General features: G+C 38.3%; 1 protein-coding gene across 1 annotated transcript in view; it reads left to right on the plus strand.

Moving 5' to 3' along the window:
• The window catches only part of LOC114095200 (cytosolic beta-glucosidase), a 188,811-nt gene that overhangs the window by 128,715 nt on the left and 44,318 nt on the right, over positions 1–15,778 (plus strand). The window contains exons 4-5 of the mRNA XM_027938386.2: positions 1,090–1,895; positions 2,631–2,754. Coding sequence (XP_027794187.2) covers positions 1,090–1,895; positions 2,631–2,754 — 930 coding nt within the window. The remainder of the gene's footprint in view (positions 1–1,089; positions 1,896–2,630; positions 2,755–15,778) is intronic.

The raw sequence follows: 15,778 nt of genomic DNA on the forward strand, positions 1-15,778 counted from the left end.
AATGCCAAAGTCTGAATTACTTTTTTTTTTTTTTTTAAATTGGAGGATCCTAAGCTATGGAGTGGGGGGGGAAGAGGGAACCAGTCTTTTAGGCAAACTTTTAACATACACAATTCTGTGCATGATTTTATATCTCTGTTCAGTCAACAACCTCTTGAAACAGCACAGCTGCTCTCTTCCAGGGTTCATTTTCCTCCATATTCTTACACGCAAAACCACGTGTAGCACTGACATCTGTATTGGAAAATATCCTCCCAGGTGAGGGTCATTATGAGGCTGGACCAATATCTTCCTGACTGTGGGTCCTGAGGCAGAGCCTCTTCAACTTAATAACGTCCTTCTGAACTTGGCAACAGTCCTGAAAGCATTCTCCCACACATGCTGTCCAGGGAGGATCAGCTGAAACCCAGTCTGGCTATGTATTTCCATGCACCCTGTCAGAAATTTAGAGCAAACCCTAGCCAGGTCCTCACAGTGTCCTGAGCCTCTGACCTCTGCTTGGAACCTTCATTCTGGGGAGAGATGCTGTTCATGCTCAGTAGGTTTTCTTTCTTAGATTTGTGAAGCTAATAGTCTGGAAAAGCATTAAATCAGCCATCTGAATCAATTCCTTTACTTTCTATCCAATACTACCGATATTCATTCATTCCACAAACATTTATTACCTACTAAATTTCTGGTACTATCCCAGGATTTGGGAATCCAGAGCTGAATTAGAAAGTCAAGATTCCTGCTGTCCTGGGGCTTCTCTTCTAGTGGGTTTAATAGGTAAAGTTTGACATACAAAGAATCAAAACAATTTCAGTAAGTGTGACAATAACACAATCTTGGATGAGAGTGACGTGCCCGAATGTATCCAGTTTCAGAATAAGTCTTTCCATGATGTCACCCCATCACATTCCCACTCCCCCATCAGACAGTCTTTTCTGGGATTTCCACGTTTTCTTCTAGCTTCTCAATGATTATACTGGGGGAAGTAATAAACCTCATTGAATAAGAAATCCTCTTGATCCTTTCTCGCTTAAAATTTATAGCCAACATGCTAAAAACAATTTCTCACTTCTTTTTTTTTTCCTTCCTCTCTCTTAGGAATTGACTACTACAACAAGATCGTTGACGATTTGTTGACAAATGGGGTTACACCCATAGTGACCATCTACCACTTTGATTTGCCTCAGGCTTTAGAAGACCAAGGAGGTTGGCTGTCAGAGACAATCATTGAAGCCTTTGACAGATATGCTCGGTTTTGCTTCAGAACCTTTGGGGATCGAGTCAAGCAGTGGATCACCATAAATGAGCCTAACATTCTTGCTGTGCTGGCATATGACATGGGCAAGTTTGCTCCTGGTATATCTCACTTTGGGCCTGCAGGTTATCAGGCAGCTCATAATTTGATTAAGGCTCATGCCAGAGCCTGGCACAGCTATGATTCCTTATTCCGAAAAGAGCAGAAGGGTAAGGTGTCTCTATCATTGTTTTTTGTCTGGTTGGAACCCGGAGATCCCAACTCAGTGGCTGACCAGGAGGCTGTTAAAAGAGCATCTGCTTTTGCATTAGATTTCTTTGCTAAACCTATATTCATTGATGGTGATTATCCTGATCTTGTCAAGTCCCACCTTGCATCCATGAGTAAAAAGCAAGGATTTCCATCATCGAAGCTTCCAGAATTTACCGAGGAAGAGAAGAAAATGATCAAAGGCACTGCTGATTTCTTTGCTGTGCAATACTATACAACTCGGCTCATCAAGCACCCAGAGATTAAGAAAGGAGAACAAGAAAAACTGGACTTTTGGCAGGATTTGCAGGTTGACAGTTTTCCAGATCCATCTTGGGAAGGTGTTAACTGGGTCTATGCGGTGCCGTGGGGAATACGTAAATTACTGAAATATATTAAGGTAAATGCATGATTTGTTTCTGTCTGTGTGTACCCAAATATGTGAGGATGGCAATCAGGCATGTGTATGAGTGTATATGGAACTAAAAGTGGGTGATTTTAGTTAATATGATGTCCATTTGTTGTCCTGGGAAGAACAGATTGAGGAGTGAGCTGGTGAGGGCTAAGTAGCTAGTAATGGGCTTAAAACCTGCAGTCAACTTCAGAATTTGTTGTTAAAGTCAGCAATGGCTGTAGCAGTAGCTTGCACACATTTTTCCAGCTGGTGTCACAACAGTGATTATTAAAAGGGCATTTTAAGGAAAGATAGGGCTGGAGCCTTTCTGAGTCTCCATTCCGCTGGATGACATCCAGGTGGCTGAAATTAAAATTTCAAGTTATCAGTTTTGAGGACCCCTCCTGTGGGGAGTAAGGAATGTGGCTGCCAGAGGGACTAAGGGGTTAAGGAGCAGTGACAATCAGCAGATGCTGATGGGAAGAAAGATATTTCTGTCTTCTCATTATAATAAGAGTCATTTGACTGTCTTCATGGACATTTGCACAGTTTTGCTTTTCCATTGTTAGTCATAAAAGGTCAGCGTGTGGAAAATTAAGTTAATAGGGTCAGTGCAATTTGATGAAAACTAGTTTTGGGGTTGTAGCTTCAAGAAGATTGAGGGTAATGCACCTGATTTTATGAGCTTTTTTTTTTTTTTAAACATCTGTTTGGAATAAAACTTCTGCTCTCTTGTTCTAGGATACGTATAATAACCCTGTAATTTACATCACTGAGAATGGGTTTCCCCAGCGTGACCCCCCATCTCTTGATGACACTCAGCGTTGGGAGTATTTCAGACAGACATTTCAGGAAATGTTCAAAGGTACCATTTGAAATGATGAAAGATCAATTGTGCAAACTTAATATAATTCTCCCATGTGCTTATTTGCATTCAGCAAAGACCAATGATTTTGAAAGCTGAAATTCATGTAAATCAGTACAAAGCCATGTAATTAGGAGAGGGGAGAAAAAGTATTTAGGAAAGAGGAAGGTGGGGTTTGGTCTTCCTTCAACCTCCTGAAATTGAATCAAGTAAAAAGTCACTGTCTTCTGAATTTTGTGGCTCCTGGGTGAGGGTGACAAGAATAAAAGGAGTGGTGACTGGTGGGAAAGAACATTAATTATTACAAAAAGATTAGCACTACCGACTACAACACACTTTTTTATTGCATATTTTAATATCCTAACTACCAAGAAATGAATGGACAGGATTTTTTTAAGGACCCAAATCCAGTGTTTATGCAACAAACTTCAAAATGGCACGAGTCCTCCATCAATATATGTACCATTAACTTGTAACCAAGAAACCCCAAAAAGAAGAAGCTTTGGTCTTAGAGAATATGTGAATTGTGTTTCAGGTTGATATTATTATTCTGGAAACTCTGTCTTTCCATGTAATTCTTTTTGTATTTGCAAAGACATCAAAAGGAATCATATTTAGTAGGTAACCCTTTTCTAGACCAGGCAGCCTCCCAGCTCCCTTCTTTAGCTTCCTCTTGGAATATTACTGCTGGGAACTGTTGCTTCATAAATTTCGTTCTTTCTCCCTATAAAGGAATCGTATCGTAGCAGCAAAATACCATGCAAAACTGAGACTTCTAATTTTCTTTTTTTTTAAAGCATTGTAGCCATACTCATTTTTCATCATTTTATTTGAAAGTCCCAGAATAATAACATTCTTTCCAAAAATTTTCACTATTATATTGAGAATAGAAGAAATTCTGGAAACTGATGGAAAGCGGTCTTTTTCTAAAATATGTTGACTGGATCTCTTGCTCAGGCCTTGAGTTTATTGACAGAGGCAATTGGATTCCTACAATTTGATCCAAGCAAAATAATTATTTTGTATTACACACAAAATAGATTCTTCCTTTGGTTGACCTTCATTTTTTGATAAGAGGGAAATCTCTCGTTCTCTGAGGTTTCTCCCCACTTTTCCCTGTAAATGGATTCTATTCATAGTTAACCCATTGAAGCGCCTGAGTTTCATCCTGAAGGACAGGTAGACATTCAAGCAGATTTACAGATGGATTTAGGAAGCATAAATGATTTGTCTAAGATTAGTCTGGTTACATTTGGAAAAGGAGAGAAAAATAGAAATTGTCTTTTTTTTATTTCTAGCTTGGTGCTCTGTTTACTGCAAATCATTTAAGAACATTTCATAGATATTTAAATAATTTTAAGTATTTCTAATGCTAAAATCTTAGGGTTGGACCCTAAAACTCAGATGATTTAAAGATAGAAAAATATCAGAAGAGTGGAAACTTTGAGAATTTGGGTTTCAAAGGGTCAGGAGAGGGAAGAAGGTTGACCAACAAAATCCTGTTTTCAACATGTACGTATCATACCATATTTGGTCTTTAAATTATCTAGTGGAAAAAATACAGAAGGTTTCTTAATTACAGTGGTTCAACTTGTGATTTTGTGAAATTTTGATGGTGTGAAATAGGTTCGCATGTAATAGAAACTAAACTTGGAAGTTTGAATTTTGATCTTTTTCTGGATTGGTTTCATACTATACTAGAAAGCATGTAATCATTCTCTTGTGATGCTGGACTTACAGCCATAGCTCCCAGTCAGCTTTGAAACCACAAGGGTGAACAATCGAGACTACAGTGTACCATGCTGCTATGCTGGGATGGTCGGGGGTTGGGTGTATTAAAAGCAGTTTTGACATAATGATGAGTTTATTAGGACATGAATACATAATAAGTTGAGGAGCCACTATATAATGCATTTGAAACATCATTTTCTTAGCACTTACATTCTCTTTGAATTTTAACAATAGACAATATTCTTTGCAACTAATGCATAATACTGTTTTTGTTTTGATTTAAAAAAAAACATATATAGCCTTTTAAGATGTGCAGAAATCTACAAAGTGACAAAAAATCTATAAATAAGTGTATCTGTCACTAGGTATATGGATAGATATTTTTTCATGGATTTTTGTAGGTAGTGAATCCTTTTGTGATAAAACTCTCTTTGCTAATAACAAAATCCCTTCTTTTCTGTGAACCATCTGTCTCCCCCTATCCTCATGATTACCACAGCCACAGCCTGGCAAGGGAGATCAAAAGCTGTTCCTCTCAACAGATAATTGACTGGTCTAACTACAGGCATGTGACATGGACTGAGCCAATCTCTGCCTAAGACTTAGAACTTGGACCAATCACTTGGAATGCTTCTTAAACTGTGCAACTTTGTGAGCCATTGGTGGCTTTACTTTGCCATATAAATTTCCGAGCAGCGGGAAGGGGAGATGCTCAGGCATTAATTAAGGAAGTGGAGACAAGAAACAGGGATAATTTTCTAATGGCTCTTGAGCTTCTGATTCCAGTTTTTCCTGAAGTCCAGCAGCATTCATGCTCTTTTTTAAAAATAAATATTATTTAGTTGTTGATGGATCTTTTTAAAAAAAATTTATTTGTATGTGGTGCTGAGAATCGGACTCAGTGCCGCACATATGCTAAGCAAGCGTTCTTGCACTGAGCTACAAACCCAGCCCATGCATGTTCTTGATAGACATTATTATTATTTTTTTTAATAATGAAAGGTCTTACCCATTTCTCTCATCTTCATCTGATTCTAATTGGGCTTCTATCACTTAGAACCAAAAGAGTTTTAATTAATACCACCATCTCACTTCATTTTCTAAACAGTGAGATAAGGTCATTACTCACACTTTATAGAACAAACTAAGAGGCCAAGACATTTGCTTAAATCACGAAATTACTAAGTAATATTTACTGGAAAAAGACAGAACTGGTATGTCATTAATACTATTGTTGATTATCTTGGTATCAGATATGATGTGTTAAGTTCAGGGCTCTCTGAGTCAAAGTGCCTTTTGTCTCTGCATAGAACTTCTTCCTTTACTTTTGGCACTCTGGGCTTGCATATATTTGTTAAAAGTAGTTCTGCTGTCTCTGAAAAGGTCAACAGGGTCTATGACCTTGGACACTCTCAGACACCCCATATACTATCTCTTATCAGAGGAACTGAGTTGAATTTACTGCTCCGTTTTCTGAGACTTCTTTGAGGTCGTGCTGATGATCGTGGTTGGCAAGAACCTTCCTGGTAAGAAGCATCCTGTGAGCAATTAAAAATGATAACAGACCAAGGAAGACATTTGTGGAAAGCACTGCAGGTGGAGCCCACCAGACCCAGGTGTCAGATGGATGATGGCTTTGTGATTCCCACAAACGGGACCTCCCTCCAACATCACGCACATGGACGGGCACCTGATGACACTATAGCTGGATCAATCATTGATCTGGAGGGCTCACTGATCTCTTCAGGTCAAATCCCATAGCAATTAGTCACGTAGTAAAAAGTAAGCTAATGTGTCTGATGTGTCTGTTTCCTTTTGGGAAAGAAGAAGAAAAATTATATATATATATATATATATATATATATATATATATATATATATATATATATAAAGCTTGGGCCTTTTTATCCTTGTGTTGTTTAATTGTATTTAAACATCTTTAAATAGGTTATATTTCATGACTGTAGATTCTGAGAAGAGTAAAGCAACAACAAAAACCTTAAAATAGCATATAACTAGGCTTGCATGCTAGTTCTGCAAATTTTTCAAAGAGGGGCTTTGGTAAATTGCCTGACCCATCTAACCCTCTGTTTATGTTTAAATATGGGAATAATACTTCCCTTGGCAGGATTGTTGTAAAGATTGCATTTAATGAGTTATATATAACCCATGAGCTATTAACTGGTACATAGTAGTTCCTTAACAAATGGTAATTATTATTATTATTATTATTATTATTATTATTATTATTATCATTATTATTATTATAAAATGTGCACAGTTAAAAATGTACCCACCATCTCCAAGTCAATTTCCTTGTTAGATTTTAAAAATGCTATTCAAAGACTGGTTATTCTTCTACCCTTCTTTTTTCCCCTTTGAAGCATGGCAGAATATTTCCCCAAAGCTGCATGTTTTTCCAACATTTTTTGAGGACCTTCTGGCGTGTGTTTGAACACTGGCCTTTGGCCATTCCAGGCGGGTTGGTGTGGGGAAGAAGCCACAACTGCATTATTTCCATCCGAGAGGTTCCCAGATGAGGTGAACAAGCAAATCACCAACAGCAGAATGAGCTGTCACGCACCTGGGGACTGCCCCGCCACATGGACTTTTGTATGTCTGGCATTCATTGATCCTTAAATAGTTAAGCTTTCCTCCCATCATATGAATCTTTATGACATTCATAAAATTAACAGCAGTGCTTAGACTCCAGGGCAGTGGCAGTGAGTTCACATGTACACACACACACACACACACAGACACACACAGATGGATGTGTTGTTGTAGGGGTCAGAAAGTATGGGATGCCAGGGAAGTTGCTCTCAAAGGGCAAGACTTCACTTACGGCATAAATCCTCCTGGAAAGGGGGTCCAACCTGTGTCCAGCCTGTACCACCTCCATGTCCAGCATGTCTGCCTTTGGCTTGTCTTCTGATCTTTCTTCAACCTGGAATTCCATGATCTTTCCTTTTCCTTGGGCCAATTCTGTTTTTTTGGAGCAGATGAATGTGCCAGGCAAGGTATGGGTTTGGGATCTGGTCCTGACAGTTATGCTCTCAAGGACTTTGGGGAAAACCTTAAGCAGACAAAGCTTCAGTCACCTAATTTCTAAAAACAGGGTTAATTATGAGCACCTGTCTTCTAAAGGGTGGTAAAAAATGAACACGATAATGTTTAGAACACCTAAAGAGGGTCTGGCACATTACTAAGGATTCTGTAAATGATGGTTAATTTTGTTCTGGGGGCCCCACGAATCCTCTAAGGGCTGGAGTTGTGCTTTTCATAATTAGCTCTTCAGCCCTGAGTGCTGAGCCTGTTATATTGTAGTGTTCTACACATGTTTGCTGAATATGGTTGTCTATCAGGGAAGGGTTAGACCATAGGTAATGAGAAATAAATGATGAAATGATTGGGAACTATATTTTCTTTCCCTAAAGAAATATACCCCACACAGGGGAAAAAAAAAATGCAGCCTTCTGGAAAGTTTCTGAGCCAGCCCAACTTTCTAGTCAGATCCATGCCTGAGTTAGCACAGCGGTGGATGATTGCAGAGAAGGTTTGTTAACGACCAGCTTTAGGCTTTTAATGACAAAACCCCTCAGCAAGATGTCATCGAAGTTATTGAAGACTTCACTGAAAGTGTTGAAGCTGATACATTGTAACAAGAAGGTTATAAATCTTGCAGCTTGGATATACCACCAAGACAAGATGCTGAGCACAGAATCACCCTGCTGGTGTCTGTCAGCATTATCCCTCCCCCTCTCTCTTCCCCTTCCCATGGAGAGCCCGTAAAGGAGAAATACATCCATTTCCCAAAGTAGCGCAGACCTGGCAGCCACCTGCCTATGCCAATTTCAGATCACAGAGGCCCATTTAACTGGACAAAATGTGTTAAGCACCTGTGTTTTTCTAAATGTGCATAAAAACCTTAAGAATCGAGGGAAGATCTCCAAAGTTAATGCAATGACCTTTTAGAAACTCCAAGCAATTAAAAATGCATTGTAATCTTAGAATAGAGACCCGAATTTCTGAACGTAGGTTCCCACACTGTTTTATTGCTTCTCAAAGGAGAATTTTGTCACCTTGGACCCTACAAAGCAGTTCATCTCTTAGCTCTAGAGGGGCCATATAAAATATACTTGTGTGGCTTTGGGTATATGTTGCGTGGGATGTTGGATTGACTGGGCACAGGTAGCAAGGTTGCTCCTCCCACTGTGCTGGATGGATGAGAGCAAAGAGGAGCCAGGTCAAAACAGAGAACAAAGAACGGGATCCAAAGGCTGTGCACAAAAATTGTTAGTGGGCATTAATATATAGACCTGTGAGATTCTTATTGATGTTTAAAAATTGACAAAAATTGTATGCATTTGTCATGTACAACATTTTGCCATTATAGAATGGCTAAATTGCACTAATTAACATATACGTTATCTCACATATCATTTTTTGTGGTGAGTACACTTAAAATCTACTCTCAGCAATTTTCCAAAATATAATACATTGTTATTAATTATAGTCTTCGTATTGTACAGTAGATCTCTCTCCTCCTATCTGAAATTCTGAACCCTTTGACCAACATCTCCCCAAACCCTCCCACTGCCTACATGCTGATTACAACCCTTCCACTGTCTTCTTCTGTGGGATCAACTTTTTAAGATTCCCACATACAAGTGAGCACATGGAGTGTTTGTCTTTTGTGCCTGGCTTGTTTTAGTGAACATAAACCTTCAGGTGCATCCTTCATGTCCCAAATGACAGGATTTCCTTCCTTTTTAATGTCATACAGCATTTCAATTTCATGTAGAACACAGTTTCCTTTATCCATTCATTTGTTGATGGACACTTAGGTGGATTCCACATCTTGGCTTTTGTGAATTGAACTGCAATGAACTTGGGAGTGCGGATGTCTCTTCAACATGCTGATTTCATTTCCTTTAGATGTATACCCAGTAGTGGGATTGCTGCATCATACGGTAGTTCTCTTTGTTTAATTTGAAAAGCCAGGAAGGAAACTCTTTCTAATATCTGTGTCCTACCAACCTGAATACCCAGACCACAAATATACATATACTCAGCCATAAATTATTCAGGTTACCTTATCATAGGTATACTGAATGACTTTCCCCTATTTCTTTTATCTTACTTCCATCCATGGCTTTCTGAACCTTTCCCATCATTACCATGAAGCCTGGCCAAGTTGAAAGCCTGGCAGTAGAGAGTCTGCAAGGTTTGGAGAGTGAGGATGGGATCAGTCCTGTGTTCCACTGGTGTGCCTGTGGGAAAGTCATCATTAGGACTCTCTGAATGTCAATTTCTTCATCTATGAAATGGGCAATGTTAATTGCTATTCTACTTAAATCAAAATCAGTTGTGAAAATAAAATGAGATCATTTATGCCTACCTATGCTTTGAACACCTAAGATGTTTGATGTTCTTCTCATATTTGACGTCTGCACTTTACACTTTTGTTTAAGGTCATCCATCACTGTGGCCCAGATGAAATATTTGACACCATCTGGATCTCATTGCTCTCCGCTGCGAAGGGAAGGGTTGGAAGGACTTAGTGCTCTTTATTAGGGTTCTTTCAAAATCTACAATTCTCAGTTTCTATGGTTTTATTTTTCTGCACATTTCTAAACAGCTATGATGGTTTCATCACTTTAAGGTTTTGTAAGAGAACATGTACTATGTAAAAGTGATGAATGTATTGTTTAGTAATTCTCAGAATTTCACACACACACACACACACACACACACACTACATGAGTTACTTTACCAGTCCTGTCCAGGTGAGGCTTGCATTGATATGATCTGAGACACATGCCATTTGTAGGCACATCCTCTTAGAAACAGAACCTGGTGCACCTGCTTCATGGGAAGAGGTGTCATGGAGTTCCCATGAGAGAAATGACTCAGTTATCAGAGAATTTGCCCTTGTGCTGATTGGAACAAACCACTTTTTCTTTTCTTTGCCAATAGTATTCTAATGGCAATGCTGTGTCCCAGCTGATGGACAGCTTATACCTTAGACTAAACTTGAAACTGAATTGAACTTCAGTTGAAACTGAAGTTTTTAATTCAGCCTAATGGCTCTGCGATGATAATTACTTTAGTCCTCCACAACTCCAGGCCTAGTGAATTTAAAAAAATGATATAAAGCCTTTTAAAAAATCAGGTAATTCCAAATGGAGTCTCCATATTTTAGAACAATCTGCCCAGTAATCTCTGTGTCATGCAGCAGCCAACAGAAGCTCCATTTTGTTCTGATAACCACAAAGAAGACCTGCAACTGAAACAACTGGGGTTTATCTGAAGAAAACCCACCTCTCTAGAAAAAGTAGGAAAAAGAGGAAGGATTAAAAAATGATTTTAATAAATATTTCAGAAAGAACTATTCGGCATATTCAAAATGACTAGCGTGCTACTAGAATTGAAGGAAGGTGGATTTCTCAGTTTTTTGTTTTTTTCCAGGATGTTGATGACAGTAAAATCAAGCATATTTATACATTGCCTTTATTTCTGGATATCCAACATAGTTTGATTATTACCTGACCTTTCAGTGAGAGTGAAAAAACACTGCTTTGTTGCAGGGCTGGTGAATTTCATCTTACTGTGGCTGTCTGGGGCTGCCTGGATTGTGCTAAGGATTCTCTCGGCCCTCTGTGGGCTCATGGAAAGAATGGAGAAGAGTGGATGGTCAACTGGTAACCATCCCCCTTAGGAAACTTAATGTGTGTTTTCCATTGGGGGAAAGATGATATATTCTTTGTGATAAACTAATACATTGGAATTAGGTTTTATGAGTGAAAATTAAATGAGTTCATTGGAGGGGATTAGCTCCCGAGAAACAGTGTAGAAATGACTTTCTGATCTTCAGTGCTGTTTTATCAGACTTCAAAAATGTTATCTCCACCTCTGTGGCCTTCTCCTCTAGGTCTTATCTTATACTTCGTAACTTCAGTGTTGCTCCTGCCGGTCAATCATGCTACAGTGACATAGCTATTGTTTCTGTCAATTTTCAAAACCTTGTTATAGTGTGAATTATGGGTTAGCTACATCTTATTTTTTTTTTCACTCATTAGCCTGAGAGTATCTGAGAAAGTCAGCAAAGTTATAAATAAAAACATCAAACATGGGTGACATGAATGAGTCATGGACTTCCCATGCAGCCCTGTCACAATTAAGTACTTGTTGAATATGACAGTTGAATAGATGGAACTTGAGAGACACTTTGATTTTTGAAGACAATGCCCATTATAACTCTTGAAAGGAAAAAAGAAAATCATTTTCAGGAAAAAAGTGGAAGTTATTAAAAGGTATAAGCTCTCATAGGCAGAAGCAGTGTGTGTAGATTTTATTCACCATTCTTGAAAGACAAAAATTCTGACCAGAATAAAATATTGGAGTTTTGTGCTAGATGCTTAGTATTCTGTAAATGCTCCCGTAAATGTTTAATGAGCGGCAAGGAGACTGGGTCTAGATTATTAGCAGAAAAACTGAATTACTTCTGGGAATTTTGGTGAATTATTTAATTTATACCATCGCTTTACTTTATTGTGATTTTTAAAGAAGTGGTTGATTGTCTTTATTATTATGAAAACGATTTCCGTGCACTGGTTTTAGGCATGGGTGTTAATTATCCTCATTGATATTAAATGGGGTAACAACAATTTTAATGTACATTAGTTTTAAAGCTCTTTTTATGTTAATGCTCTTAGTTTGTGCCTCAGTTTCTTCTCATTTAGAACATGAAAGTGTAGAACTAGCTGGTCCTTTGGGATCCTGCCAACTTGAGAATTTTGTGACCCTCTAAATATTCTTTCTGGAAAGATATGTAACGGATCACATTTTATTAGAACTCTTTATAATTTCTTAAGCTATAAAATTAAGTCTAAGGAATTGTAATTAATGGTCTTAAAAAAAAAAAACCCTCCCTTCCTTCTTCTTAGCCAGTGACTTAATTTGAATTTTAACACCTGTCTTATATGAACATAAAATTAGACCTTGCTCTGCAATGCACTGTTTCTATTGGTATTGATTCAGGCTCCAGGTAACATTTCCTTGACCTTCAATCTGCATGTTTCCTCTTCTATTCAGTCACAGTGAAAATGAACTTCACTTTTCTTCTCTTGAGAAAGTTGTCTCTGAGTTGATAAAGTCACAAGGACACCTCACATTCCAGTTTCACAAAGTTACTGTAAAGAACATAGAATCTCAGAGAGGAAATCAGATGAACAAATCCATTCCAGGCATTAGTCTAAAATCCCCAGCTGAATAAACCCATAGTAGTTATAGTTGCTGGCATGACATCACCTTTCCAACAGGATCATGGCAGGAGCCACCAAATCTTTCAAATTTTAACAGTTAAGCATGATGTTTCTAACTTTTTGCCATAATGCATGATTTAATTCAGTTAGGGAGTGCAGTAATTTTAACTTTCCTTAAATTTAATGTGACCATGACACTTTTGTCTCTGGGCAAGATCCTGAAACAGAAGGAGGGATCAAGCTGCTGCCCTTTCAGAATGACTGTTCCACCGTAATTCTGTGTGGAGACCTCACATAGAGGAAATCTGTTTTCCTATTCTGATTCTCGAGTGCAGGGTTTATTGCCTCAAGTTGCTGTTTAGGTAGCATTTTCTTCAATACAATGAAAGTATCAGCCTGGTGCTGAAGATGAAAATAGTCTCTTTTGGACTAGAAAGTAATTCTTAAAGCTTATCTGGGTAGGAGAGGGATGTCTATCTCTTTGAATGGGGTCATGTCATCAATAGCAAAGTCTCCTGGGTGTGAATAAGATTAGCTAATGAAACCACATCTTGGCCCGGGACTACTTTGTGCCATTCTAAAGTTCAGCCACATTGTCCTTCTTGTTTGGGAGAGCCCATTAGAGGAGTCTGCCTGCTTTAGAGATAAGTGAGACCATAATGGGTGGACAAAGAAAAGGCATTGGAACCCAGAAGAATTTTTATTGGTGCTGGTGAGTGAAGGAGAGCAAGAAGGAACCATGAAGGTTTCAGGTTGAAATGTTAATGAGCTGAGGATTAAAGAGTAGGCACTGGGAGTAGGCCTAGGGGAGGAGGGCATCCCACCTGCTGATGAAGTCATCTTTTTTCTGTCCTGACAACAAGTGGAATTCATTGCTTTAATAGATTTAAACCCAGCCCAAAGTCTTAAATGATTTTAAATGACCATGCTCTTTTATGAATAATTTTCCAAATATGTTTTAGAGTTAAAAATGAGTAGGACTCAAGAATTAGATGGTCACCCAAAGGATGAGTAAATATAAAATAAATTTATATTTATTTATATGTCTGTGTGAAGTGTGTACATTCTTTATAGATTAGGTTTATGTGGCTGAGGCAATGCTGGTCTGTCTCTGAAAAGATTTTTTTCCAGAGATGTTCAGGAAATGTTTCTAATCCTTACTCCACAGTTGGCCTTTTGTTTAGAAATGCCTTGAAAAAATATTCGTGGCCCACGTTTGCTGCCTTCCAGAATATATGTTACCAATGTCAAGTTTGGCTCAAAGAAACCCTTAGCACTTCTAGAAAAACATGCACATGACCCATTGATTGTGTACACATTTTGGATAGACAGGCAGAAAATTTCATGATAATTTTACGCAACAGAGCCTTGCTCATTTGATGTAGTGAAAGAACATATCCTTCAGTGACAGATCGGTGTTCAAAACTTGGCTTTGATACCTTTTCATGCTGTGACTCTTGAGCAAGTTATTTTACCTCTGTGAATCAACTCTGAATATTTATTTCTGTTGAGGATTAATGATATACTTTCTCTGTTAGAGAAATGCCTAGCACATAAATCCTTCAAATGATGGCTTTTGCAGTGAAGTCTTTGTTACCCAGCATCTATTCACCGGGATTTTAGAAAAACTGTGACTTCCTGAATAGTCATCAAGCACTGATAATTTATGCTTCTCTTGATGACCCTGAAATGCATTCTGAATAATTAGAGAAAGATTAAATTATAATCAGTTTAGTTTCAGTGTTAAGTGTATTTTAATTTATTCTCATTCTTTAAAAATTTGTAATCCTTCTGCATGTGGTAACAATTAACAAAAAATATTTGATTAGCTGGAGCACTACATTTCCTGACTATCTGACAGATAAAGAGTTTATTGTATATTGTTGGAATCCAAACTCTGCCCTGTGAATACACTAGACATGCACTGATGGATTCATATTAGCCTCCTATTTTCAGAGCCAATGTATTGCCTGTTGTAAATTCTTGAATTGACATTTAAATATCCTTGATAGTCACCTCAAAGCTTATACAAGTCTCTTCTTGCATATTTCTTTGATCACATGGCCCTTTTTTGGCCATGTCTTCTGATTTGTGCAGGTGGTAGCCAAATCTTCTAATCCAGAGGCTATTTACTCTTTCCCATAGATTTCTAGAGATGGACATCTCAAACACTGATAATTTATTAGCAATCAACCTAGCTCTGTGTTTCATCAACCTTTGCTCTCATGCAATCAGGTTTTAGACTTGTTTTCATTAGACCTTTTATTCTATATAAGCGCTCTGATGAAAATTTCACCACCCACTTGATAATTTTTGTGGTTCTTCTTTGAACTTTTCATATTTTCCCCATTTTTCTCCCCACCACACCAATAACACACACAGCTTTTTAAAAAACTATTTTTAGATGTTGATCAGCCTTTATTTTACTCATTTATTTATATGTCGATGCTAAGAATCGAACCCAGTGCCTCACACATGCTAGGCAAGCACTCTACCAATGAGCCACAACCCCAGCCATATGCAGCTTTAAAAGACAGTTTAGTACCAGATGTTAAAAATAAAGACTCTTCAAAAACTCATCAGCACTTATTGTTCTTTGGTGATCTCAATTATTTTCAGGCAAGCGCATTGATTTCTCTGGTTCAAATGATCAGCTTAGGATTTAGCATTTGTCAATTTCCTTTTGTCTTCCTCCTTCTGTCTTTCTTTGAATCTCTGCCCTACATTGAAATCCCTTTTTGCAATCTGTCAGTCTTCTTTTCCATAGTGTCCTTCATATTCCAGCTGACATCCGTGATACCTATTATGTAAGGTGAAGAAGAGGCTGATCATTTCCTTTAGAGTGAGGAGGCCAACAGGCAAAATAGCTGATTAAGAGTTGATTTCGCATTCCGTGCCCACTCAAAGTTTTGTCCCTGGTGAGGAGGGCAAGCTAGGCCGGGGTACTTCTGTAGCTGCCTTCCCTGGTGATGTCTAGGTAGCTGCTCAGTGAGGATAGGGAGCCAGGGTTCCTAGCCAGAAAGCGA

The sequence above is a fragment of the Marmota flaviventris genome, chromosome 7 (genome assembly GCF_047511675.1).
Source record: "Marmota flaviventris isolate mMarFla1 chromosome 7, mMarFla1.hap1, whole genome shotgun sequence".
Classification (NCBI taxonomy): Eukaryota; Metazoa; Chordata; class Mammalia; order Rodentia; family Sciuridae; genus Marmota; species Marmota flaviventris.